Source organism: Barbus barbus, assembly GCF_936440315.1.
Source record: "Barbus barbus genome assembly, chromosome: 3".
In the NCBI taxonomy this organism is placed as follows: domain Eukaryota; kingdom Metazoa; phylum Chordata; class Actinopteri; order Cypriniformes; family Cyprinidae; genus Barbus; species Barbus barbus.
The window spans coordinates 31,372,031-31,383,534 of record NC_136731.1 but is presented as its reverse complement, the minus strand read 5'-3'; the positions used below and the strand labels follow the sequence as shown (position 1 = coordinate 31,383,534).

General features: G+C 44.3%; 1 protein-coding gene across 6 annotated transcripts in view; it reads right to left on the bottom strand.

Moving 5' to 3' along the window:
• The window catches only part of LOC306846696 (trinucleotide repeat-containing gene 6C protein-like), a 64,789-nt gene that overhangs the window by 4,479 nt on the left and 48,806 nt on the right, over positions 1-11,504 (bottom strand). For 5 of the 6 annotated variants that reach the window (XM_079380258.1, XM_079380256.1, XM_079380257.1 and 2 more), the window contains 16 exons: positions 9,060-11,444; positions 7,475-7,669; positions 6,997-7,160; positions 6,839-6,916; positions 6,570-6,627; positions 6,338-6,486; positions 6,088-6,219; positions 5,773-5,916; positions 5,522-5,641; positions 5,337-5,420; positions 4,955-5,201; positions 3,612-3,776; positions 3,334-3,522; positions 2,122-2,271; positions 1,022-1,237; positions 33-103 (listed from right to left, as the gene is read on the bottom strand). In XM_079380258.1, the coding sequence (XP_079236384.1) occupies positions 33-103; positions 1,022-1,237; positions 2,122-2,271; positions 3,334-3,522; positions 3,612-3,776; positions 4,955-5,201; positions 5,337-5,420; positions 5,522-5,641; positions 5,773-5,916; positions 6,088-6,219; positions 6,338-6,486; positions 6,570-6,627; positions 6,839-6,916; positions 6,997-7,160; positions 7,475-7,669; positions 9,060-11,444 (4,547 nt within the window). Of the gene's footprint in view, positions 1-32; positions 107-1,021; positions 1,238-2,121; positions 2,272-3,333; positions 3,523-3,611; positions 3,777-4,954; positions 5,202-5,336; positions 5,421-5,521; positions 5,642-5,772; positions 5,917-6,087; positions 6,220-6,337; positions 6,487-6,569; positions 6,628-6,838; positions 6,917-6,996; positions 7,161-7,474; positions 7,670-9,059; positions 11,445-11,504 lie in introns of all 6 variants that reach the window. The other variant, XM_079380260.1, reaches the window with a different exon arrangement.

The following is an 11,504-nucleotide window of genomic DNA, read 5'->3' as shown; positions in this document are numbered from 1 at the left end:
GTCAATGAACATAACAGTAGCCACAAGGATACCTGTGGAGTCAGGTTTCTCAAAACCAACCAGCTAGTGCTCCTGCTGGAGCTGTCTGTACTCCACGTGGTACCTACTTAGAGAGAGAAAGAACCATTACAACATACAAAGTACCATGTACACTATTATTAAAAAAAAATTAAGAAATTAAAACTTTTATTTAGCAAGGTTGTATGAAACTGATTAATAATGACAGTAAAGACATTTGTAATGTTGCTAAAGATTTCTTTTGAACTATTCCCCAAATCATGTGACACTTCTGCTGAAAATTCAACTTTGCCATCACAAGATTCTTAAATGACATTTTAAAATATATTGAAATAAAAGGTTATTTTTAACTGTAATACAATTTCACAATACTACTCTCTTTACTGTATTTTTGATAAAAAAAATGCAGCCTTAATGAGCATAAGAGACTCTTTCAAAAACTTTGTTTCTTATGTAAAAGGTCACCTCTTTAAACATTTGTTTTTATTAAAATTGTATCTCTATTTATTTAGACTAAATAGCTTTGCATTTAATATCAACCTAAACCTGAACAGCTTATCAGTATTGGCCAGAATTTTACTTCTGGTTCATTCGTTTTTGGATGAACAATGCTCACCACCACTATGATTGTATAAAAAAAAAAAAAAAGTGTTTATATTTTTCAACATCACATTTTTATTCAAATAAAAAAAAATCTGGTAAACAACTGCACTACAGTTAAATGTCATGAAAGTGTTATCAAACAACAGTGTGGGAAATGTTGACTAACACGCGACACGTGAGACCACAGAACAGCACGCTCGCTATGCCGCCAGAACCCATGCTCGCGAATCCTCCAACCGTTCCAATCCTCACCCCCACATTTTGACTAGCGTTTACACCCACTAAAAAGAGTCAACTGACAATTCAACTGCCGTTTCGAAACACCCACACCTTTGCCTAAGAATAGCTGCACAAACATACATATCCGCCTGGGATTAAACTGCACCTTTTACACACACACCTGAAGAGTAGGAGCTGCTCCAGCCAGCCACCAGGCCCAGGGTGTTTCCGCCCCATGTGGACAAGGGCTTGGTGTTGGTCAGGCCTGGAGGCGGCCGTGTGGGAGCTGTTGTGTTTCGGGGTCCTTGTGGGACTTTCCAAAGCTCGTGACAGAGAGAAGCCTGGGTGTGCGAGATGGGCCCCGAAGACCAAGTGGACTTCATGTCAGACAGCTTTCCTGTAGATCAGAGATGTAAATGTGTGAAAAAGAGCAGAGGAGGAAATACTAAGAGAGTATGCTAACTGACATCTTATCTCCTGTTTCTAATTCTATGCGCCCCAGAATTAGACATACAAGTGGTGAAAGGTGTTCTCACAGCAGTCACAGTCACTGAGGTGCCACCACAAACAGGAAAGAGAGGGCCCAGGGCCATGTAAGAGTTTATGTCTCACAAATAAAAGAGTGCCTTCTCACCACTTCCACCTCACAAAAATCACAGATAGCTGGTGACCATGCTGCACAAAGGGACAGTGTGTGACTAACACCACTAAGGGGATGTACAGAAGAATGTAGGCGGGACAGAGCTCTCTACAGGGGACAGGGCCACATTTGAGTTGGATGCACTAGATATACAGGAATGTGACCATTTGGGGCCCCATGCTAGGTTGAACAGTGAGTAGTACAAAAGAGTGTGATGAGCAGGACTGAGGGCAGGAAGGGGTTTCTGGGAGTTGTACCTGTGCTGTCTGCCTCAGGGGAAGACAGACTGAAAGAGCTAGAGACTGCCCAATCGCTGGAGGGAGGCAGAGCCTCACCCTGTGAGGAAGTTGGGGTGGAACCTACGATGTGTCCCGAACAAGGCAGGCAATAATTCGAAGTGGAAATCAGAAAAATAACATATGTAGAAAAGAAATGAAAGAAAAAAAAACTACGGCATTCTGTGATTATGTGAAAAACATTAAGACATTCTAAATAAAAACAGTACTGCAATATGCAATACGTTTTATTCAGAATATATAAAACTATTTAGCTAGGTGTTATGGGATTTATCCAGGCTTTGTGTTTCCAGTGTCATCTGACAGATATTTTCTTTGAGGGGAAAAAGAGATTTGTCCTCTTACCTCCACTCCTGTCTCTCAGCAGGTAGCGGTTCACATCCTGAATGTTGGTATTGATGGTGGGTCCACTGGGAACGCTCCCTGGGGTCACATTGGGGTCAGTCTCAGGGTCAATATTCTGCAGTCCTTTCCAGGGCACTCCTGGACAAAACTCTGAGGGATTTCATACAAATCAGATCATTTTGAGACACTGTCTAATACACACATTAAAATAGGGGTGGAATGGTACGAGTATTGAACCGAACCGTTCATGAGGCAAATTCCAAATGGAAGTGATCATCCCTATCCCCTTGGAGTGGGGACTTTGGAGGAGTGAACAGGGCACGTGCGTGCCATTATGTAGTCGTTTGGGATGCACTTAGCAAAGGGTGAGACGTAATTTCCTCATTATCAGTAGCTGAGATGTTCCCGTGACAACGCAGCACAGTGTGCATCAGCAGATTCGCTGACAGACATCGGCATAAAAGAAATATACTTTTTATATTTTAAAAAGTTTTATACATTAGTTTTTTTATATAGCAAATTTTTTTTTAAACATTTTAAAATATAAAATGTATGTTCATTTGCAACAGTTATTCTAACAACAATAAAAAGACGTCTGTTGACGCACCGTTCGGTTCGATACGTGTACCGTTCCACCGTTCCATCTTTGCGTTATATAACATTTATTCAATCTAGGGACTCCCAAAACTTATTCATCAGCTGAAACGGTTTGACCTAAAATATTTACTTGAAGCCCCTTTGAGATTTCCAGTTAATATTTTAATAATTTAACATATTTGTGTTCACAGCTGTCTGATGTCAGCTAATTATCACATGACATGCAGGTAAACTAAAAAACTTTTTTTCGTTTTGATTGTTTTCATATTAAACTTTTTTAAATTCATTATAATTTTGATGTTTTTATTATTTGACATTTTTTTTTGAATGCTGCAAAACCACAGTTTTGGAAACCCTGAACCAATCGAAGGCATTTAGTAAAAAGAAATATATAAGATACCAGAAAAACATAAAATATTGGATTATTTTCACATTATTACAATCAAAAAAGAAAATACTATTTTGTCAAACAGTGGATTGCGTCCATATTTAATCTGGTGAACTACACCTCATTTTTTTTTTTTTTTTTTTAGCAGATGCAAACAATTTTAAATCTGCTTAAAGCCTTCATACGTCTACAAGTCCAAAGAGATTTTAGAGATGCCAGTTAGTCACCTGGAGGCCAGTTGACATTGGTCCCATTAGAGATCTTGTCATTGGTGTTCTTCCCCTGACCCCAGCTATCATGAGGTGCCAGGGGGCTGGCAGGAGACTCAGAGCTGGGAATCAGATTGTATGGACTGTAGGAGTCATCCAGTGGGGGCTTACTTAGGGGACCCAGACTGGGGCCTGCAGAGATGGCACCTGCATAATATTGGTGAAAAGGAAAATCATCAGTATGAGGCCTGATATTAACTACTATGCCACATGTTCACAATAAAAGTGATGTGTACCATGCTTGCTGAAGTTGGCCTCCATTGGAGAGGAGTTGCCAGAGAGGTTCTCCATGGAGTTTGGGTGTGTCCACTGTGACAGGCGTGACTGAGGCTGAGGAGAGTCCTTAATGGACAGGCCACCCACCTCCATGCAGTTTACATTCATGTTAGGGTTCAATCCAGCTACAGAGAAGCACATATGCAAGAATCAGCGTGGTTGAGAAAATAACTTTTTGAATCATTTGTTACTGAATGGGTTTTTAAAAAAATCATAATGATTCAGACCTATTTTCCAATCAATTTATTTGGTTGGATTTGTGAACCAGTTTGACTGACTCGTTGGAAAGAAAATATTAAAGGGTAACTAAACCCCTGGTCAGAGCCTAACTCCACCCACTGGCAATATTTGAACAATGCTGGAAAAGTGGGCAGAGCCCAGCGGAGACAGAGTGGACAAACCAAGGGTGGGGCTGAGCGGGGGGCATGCACCTGAGACCCGCAGTGACGGACTGATTGACAGCTATCAGACTCGCAAAGATGGAGAGTGACGCCAGTAGCTTTGCAACAGAGTGGTCATTCAATGTAGAGGACTTTTCTGCCCCACCTTCACCTGAAGTGGAGGAGGGTGAATTGTCTGTGGACACAGGACCAGAGGCTCAAACCGCGGTCTTAACACCTGATACCGACGATGCTAGAGAAGCTAATTAACTAACTAGGCTACACAAAATAATCTTAATAACTATATAAATGGCTATGCTAACTAGATGCTAATATACGCTATCCTGACTGTTTTCAATACTCGCAATTCCAACTCCTGACTCGCTACAGTGGTTTTTTGATGGAACAAGATGTTTTTATACCAGGGGCTGAGCCTATGCCAAGGGTGTTGTGAGCTCATGCAGGGGCGTGGTTAGTAAGTGCCATCATAGGTCACAGGGGTATGCAACGTCCAAAAGGAAAATTCAACTGCAGTAGCCATCGTTCAACCTGAAGAGGCAGGCACTCAGACGTTTTTACACCATATATTGTAGAATTAAAACACTTTATAACCAAATGTCAAAACATTTACTCGAATCAATGCACAGCACTAATAAAGACACACTCTTACAGATCATTAACTCAAAAAAGTTGTTTTAGGGTTTAGTTACCCTTTAAGGAAAAAAAGATTTGCTCACAAACCAATTTATCTATATCAGTATCTAGCTGATGAGACATTTTAGAGCCAACTAGAAAAAATATATTCACTATAGATATGTGCATGACGTTTTTCAAGACTTTAACAATTCTGTGGCAATTCCAGGTTTACTAGGACTGTGGTAATGTATAGAACAATATTTGGTTCTTCAGTGCTGTTAACTCACAAATAGGGTACGGTGAGAAGGAGTTTGGAGAAGACTGCGGCTCTTTGGTCTGAAGGTCGGAAACAGAGAGACTGGATGCCTGGGGATGGGCTGGAAATGTGTCCAGAGCTGATTTGCCTGCGCTGGGATGAAGGCCCGGGTGTGAGGCGGGTGGCTGCTGCTGTTGCTGTTTCATCAGCAGAGCCTGAGCCAGCTGCCTCTGGTGCTGCTGGATCTGTTGCTGCATGTTATTGATTGTACGTGCAACCTGTAAACGCATGAACACCTTTATAGAAGTATGATATTAGAATTTAAAAACAAACACACTAACAAATCAGTATTGAGAATTGCGAGATTTTAATGGCATCAGGGTGACCCTAAGCTGTGGGAAGGAACTGCTCACTTGCTGCTCTTGCTGTCGGATGGGGCCAGAAACACTGCGCTGTGCCTGCAACATCTGCTGCTGAATTTGTAAACGCTGGTACGCCTGCAGGATCAAAGTGACAAGTTTTCATTACAACGATAGCTTTGACAAATAAAAAAAACATTCTTTAAATACAGATCAATAAGATGCCGAAAGACACTTACCAGTTGCAGCTGATAAAGTTGGTTCAACAGGGTCATATGCTGAGGGTTTATTGGTGAGGTTAAAAGTGCAGGATTGAGACCAATGTTTTTTGCTGCGAACTGTAAAAGCTGTGCTTGAACCTGTCAGTAAACAAAATGGTCAAATTTCATCACTCCCACATATACTCAAGTGGTGAAAAACTATGCGCCACCAAATGAAGTCAGTGTCACAATAAGGTGCTAAACTACATAAACTGTGGCTGTTTGCACACCTGAGGGCTGAAAAACTGAGGCACTTGAGCGCGTAGACTAGGCTGGGACGAGTTGAGAGGTGGCACTGACGGCTGGGGAGGAGGCTGCTGCTGCAGGGCCCGGGCTTGTGCTGCTCCGCTACTACCAAACACTCCACTCTGCATCTACACAAACACACACAAAACAACTAATTCGGAATCAGTCTTTGAGGACATGCTCAAAGCTGTCATCCCCTCATACTGCCAGTTTAACAGTCAAAATATCTTGACAGCCAGGTGGTCGATGATTAACACAATACTGAAATACAAAATACACATAGATCCTCATAGACCCACCTGTCTATTGTTCAAGTTCTGCATCGCAACTCCAAGGCTCTGGCCAGAGAGTGCAGCACTACCCAATGGGAGCTTCAGGCTCGGAGAAGGCATAAACGGTGAGGTTTGGGCATCATCTGCTAGCCCAGCATCCTAAGGAGCAGATAACAAAATAAATGAATAAATAAGGCTAACAAAATTCAGCACAATGTGAAGTCTTCTAGATGCAATAACTAAAATGTGCTGACTTTTAATTGTGAGAAGCACATACCTTGTCCAAGAAGGGGGGACGATCTGAGGAGGATTCTTTGGAGATGACTGAAGGCCTGCAGCCCATTGGTTTATTGACTAGGCCGTTGTTGTAGTCAGAGATTCCCATCCCCCGTTTATCTAGTTCGGTCTTCTTCTCCAACAGGGCGCCTACCATACAAATAATATTTGAATATAATATTCTAGCAAAGAAGCTCTGAAGGAACTGAAGATTTTGCATGTATAACACCTACTCATGGCCTGATCCAAGTTCATGTTGTTGCTCTTGAGAGCCTCTTCTGCAGGGTCTCTCTGCAAAGGCAAACAAAAACATACAGTAAACACCATTTGTATTAATCCATATTACAAAGACTTGATTTTAATAATCTAATTCATTTGTGCAATTGGATAATGGATAATGTACAATTAGCCGGGCGGTCAGTATCGTAAAACTAACCCCAGGGACAACAGTCCAATATACAGAGGGAGAAATGCTCTTATATGAAAGATAAGCAGTACTCACAGGGAAGCCCATGTCAGTCAGCTGCTTGATGAGACGATTCATTATCCAAGTATCATCCAGTTTGTTTGGGACTTTTCCCTTTAAGAGAAAAACACAGACAGATGAGCTAAAGCATGACACCTACATTAAACTTATTCTTTTTTTTTCTTTTTTTTTACCTTTGGTGGGCCCTTTTTGGGTGGGTTACCCCAGGAGCTGCAAGAGGAGTTGCTCTCTTGAGATGCAGTGCTGTTCCACATGTCGCCCTCATCCTGCTCCCATTGCCCTGCAGACAGGCCCATGTCCTCTCCACCACCCCAGCCATCTTGCATAGATTTGGGGGCTGTAGGAACAAAAGCACACATTATTGAAAGTATCCATAGTAGAAGCACAGATAAACATTTGCAATTGGTTATGTTTACAAACAACACAAATAGCTAATTTGTCTTTACTAAGATACCAAAACATGTATAATCCTGTAGTGTATTATTTACAACAATAGGGGGCCCTGTTGTTACACATTTCAAAGCTCTGATATACCCCCCCCCCCCCCCCCCCCCCCCCAACATAAAATAAATTTATCACATAAAATCATTTAAAGCAACTAAAAATATTTTTATTTAAATTAATAAATAAATGTGCATTCATAAAACTAACCAGCTTTGCAGGGGGCAGATCCAGGGGGTCCATTGCCACGACCATAGACCTCAGGGCCATTATCACCCCAGCTGCCACAGCCACCTGGGGGTTTACCCCATGCTGAAGTGCCATTGTCCACAATTGCTGCAGGGGTAGCTGGCTCTCCCCATGAGGGCTCAGGTTTTGAATGGACATTTGTCATCTCGCCCCATCCTGCAGAAATACAGCAAAACTTAGGAGACGTGTGCCTTTAGTTTTCACTGCATCATAAGCCATATATTAAATGCCCTTGAGGCTGGCAACATGTAGTGTATACATGGAATAATAAGCAGTAATATTAAATGTCTGTTTAGTTATTAGCACCAGGGAGATCTGTTGATGCCATGTTAAATACAGCTTTGGCAGAGGGAGCGCAAAGCTACACACAAACAGCAGAGGGCGTCGGGTTTGTTCCAAGTATCCTGCTGATGGCGACCCAACTCTAATTACACATTTCCTCCTGGCTCAAACACTATGCTGAACTACACTCGTAGACAAAATGTAAACAATATTCTTTGCAATATTCTGAACATTTCTATTTGTTCTGCTAGCGTGTTCTCTTAGCATGATCTGTCCATTTTAATTCTTCAATTGTATGCCGAAATTATCAAACAAATGTAGAGTGATACATTTTAACCAGGTAAAGGTCATTGTAGTGTTAATTTTGGCAAGCATTTTTGATTTAGCCTTAGTCTTTTATCTTGAGAGGAAAATGCTTAAAGTCATTGGATTTTTGTCAATTTAACAAGTATGCATTTATTTAACATCTTTTATTGGTTAACATTGATGACGGATAGGTATTTAATTAAGAATGCTGTCCATTTAAGACGGAAGGTATGCATGTAATACTGACACATTCAGTTTTGCAACATCTCACGTATCACCTTTTCACCCACCCGTTTACATTCACTTAAGCCATAACTGACTATATTTACGTGAGTTACTCTACACAATAGCCATTTGGATTTTGGACTGCTATGTGTGAGCACTGAGAACTGATCGTGTGCGGTATGAGACTGAAGAAGTGGAGCGTGCACCAGAGAGAGCACTTCTATATTAGCGCGATTCCGCCTATTGTGCCTTCACTAACTTTAAGTTAATCGACATAGAATTGTGACTCCCGGGAAAAACAGGACATCTGGACACCCAATCCCTAACCCTTTGGGTGCTGAGACCATTGTTTTCATTGTTTTTGGTAGCCTATCTGTCCGCTGCGGCTGCCTTACTGAGACTAGATATGCAAACGCCCCTCATCTGATTGTAATCCAATGACAGGGACGCACATTTTGAAAGACAAGACAGTTAACTTAGCCTATAGGATGTATTTTGAATGTCTGGTAGTCCTCGAATAACATTCTAGTCTCGTCTTGTCTTGTTAATGAAGACGCGGCATAAATTTCGTCATAGTTTTTAATCATCAGATATTAGTTTGAGCTCGTCTATGTCTCGTCTTAGTCACAGGAAAAAGGTTTGTTAACGAATATATTTCGACCTTGTCTTCATTGTTGAAATTAACACTGGGTCATTGACAGTGTATGTTAAAGTAAAAAGCCTTGTTTCTTACCTGGATTCATAAGGGTTGTTCTATTGTGAGGTGGCCCTGTTTGATGTGGGCCAGCGTTATCAGGGGAAATGTGATTATTGTTTGAATTTGGCCCTCCATGGCTGTGAGTCTGCATGGGAGGCTGGTTATGGTGGGGATGATGATGATGGTTGTTGGGTACATTGTTGGCATTGCCAGGTCCTGGTTTGCCTTGCATCCCAGGGTTATTCCTGTCCCAGAGATTGACTGCCTTGTTGTAACTGCTTGGGTCACCCCAAGCTGAGGTACCGTCATCGATCTCCATTTTACGTCGGATGGAGTGTGGAGAGGGCTCCTCCCATCCAGTGGGCTCTCCAGTGTGGTCAGATTTAGCACCTCCACCATTTCCTCCTCCCCATCCAGAGCCACTCTGCTTTACAGAGTTAGGACCTCCCCAAGAACCCATGCTTCCACTGCCACTATTGCCATTGGTGCCCTCCTGGGGCTTGTTATTCCATCCTTGTGATGGCGCACTGGAGTGTTGTGTATCTCCCCAGTTTCCTCCTACTCCTGGAGCAGGCTTTCCCCATCCTCTGGAGCTCTCGTTCCAGCCGGTACCCTCTCCCTCCCAGGTAGAGTTGGAGGGACCATTTTTCTTTCCATCTCCAGATTCACCCCATTCTCCTCCAGAGGCGCTTTCTCCGCCAGGTCCATTGCCCCATCTGTGAGAAGTTTTGGGCACCTCAGTCCAGCCTTGTGGTTTGGCTTTAGCTTGACTGTCTTCCCATGTAGGAGACTTCTCCTCTGAACCCCAAGTCTGACCACTTTTCTGCAGGTTGCCACCTTGATTTCCAGCTGGGGTACTGCCCCAACTTCCAGGACCACTGGAAGGTTTCTTGTTGCTGGTAGGATCTGCCCAACCAGAGCTAGCTTGGGGTGATGGCATGTCTGTGCCCCATCCAGGTGCAGCTCCAGTACTGGGGCAGGGGCCCTCATTCTTGCCACCAGAGTCAGGTCTGGATGCAGTGCCAGAGTTTGGGTTGGCACTGCCAGAAGTTGGTGTTGGTCCTACATTGGCTGCATTTGAGGACGAGCCCCAGGCTTCAGTTCCAATGTCATTCTTGTAGTTGGAGCGTGCAGCTTCTTCGGTCTCCCAAGCGGTGTGCTGACGCACTGGTGTTTGACCCCAGCCTGTGTTACACAGAACCCGAGGGTCCATATCCTGGGCAGGCAGAATAGGGGGAGCCTCATCTCTTGATGTGCAGACCCTCCTGTGAGGATGACATTCCGTGCTGTCACTGCTTCCCTCGCTGGCTGGGGCATTGGCCCCACGGACCCAAGAGTTGAGCTGCGGCTCTTGGGTGGGAGAGCCTGAGGAATCCCATCCCTTGGCCTCACTGTTGGAATGCTTACCCCAGTCTCCAGTTGAGGCAGCTTGTCCCCATCCAGAAGTGCCCGAGGCCCCTCCTTTTCCCCAGCTGCTCCCTGAGTCCCAACCAGAGTCTTTTGAGCCACCACCAGACTTGACATCTCCATTACCCCAAACAGGTTCTTCATCCCCGTTGACTTGTGAGGCTCCTCCTTGGTTTTTAACAAATGAGCCCATGCCTGCAGGTCCAACCCCCCAGTTAGGCAGGCTGTGGCCAGGGCTTCTGGGCTCTTGCTTAGTGTGATTTGGTCCATCAGTGTTAAGGTTCTGAGGTTCGGAGCTGAAAGACACATTCGTGGATTGGGTGGAGTGTGGCTCTGAGGAGTCACTGGGCACAATGCTACCCCATGTGGTGCTGCAATTGCCACTGCCACCATTACCTGCAGAATTTCCATTGGCACCACCTATACTGCCACTGCTGCTAGGGCCCTGACTGGGTAGAGTGCCCGGTGGGCTACAGAGATTAGGAGGAGGAGGGTTGCTTCCACCAGAGCTGCCACCACCCATGCCGGTCCCTTCATGTCCCAGAACTGGCCAGGCAGAGGGGTTGGCGTTGGGGTTTAAGTTCAAGTTAAAGTTAGAGGAGCCCCAACCCCTGGCTCCCACTGATGTGCTGGAGACTTCATTCTTCCCTTCTCCTCCACTGGCAGGAGATGGGCCAGAGCCCCAGCCTCTGCTGGCCCCACCCTGACTAGAGAGTAGACCTCCTGAGTGGCTGGCATTGGCTTTGTTGGGGTGATTGGCGGAGAAATGGCCCTGCTGGCCAGCTCCTGTGGCCATGCTCATGCTGCTGATGTCACTGATACTTTCAGTGTCCAAAGGGCATCCTGCAGGGGCGTGGCTTTCTTTGCATGAAATGGAAGGCCACGCCTCCGTATCGCGCTCGTCAATAATCAGTGGATCCCAGCCGCTGCAGCTGTTGGTAGAGGCTGTAGTGGCACTGCGATTGGGGGATATATTCTCATACTGGGCTGCCAGGCCACTCTGTGGGGGCAGCTCTACAGAAAGAAAGAGAAAAAGAAAGATAAACTATTGAAATAATGTGCATATGACCTATA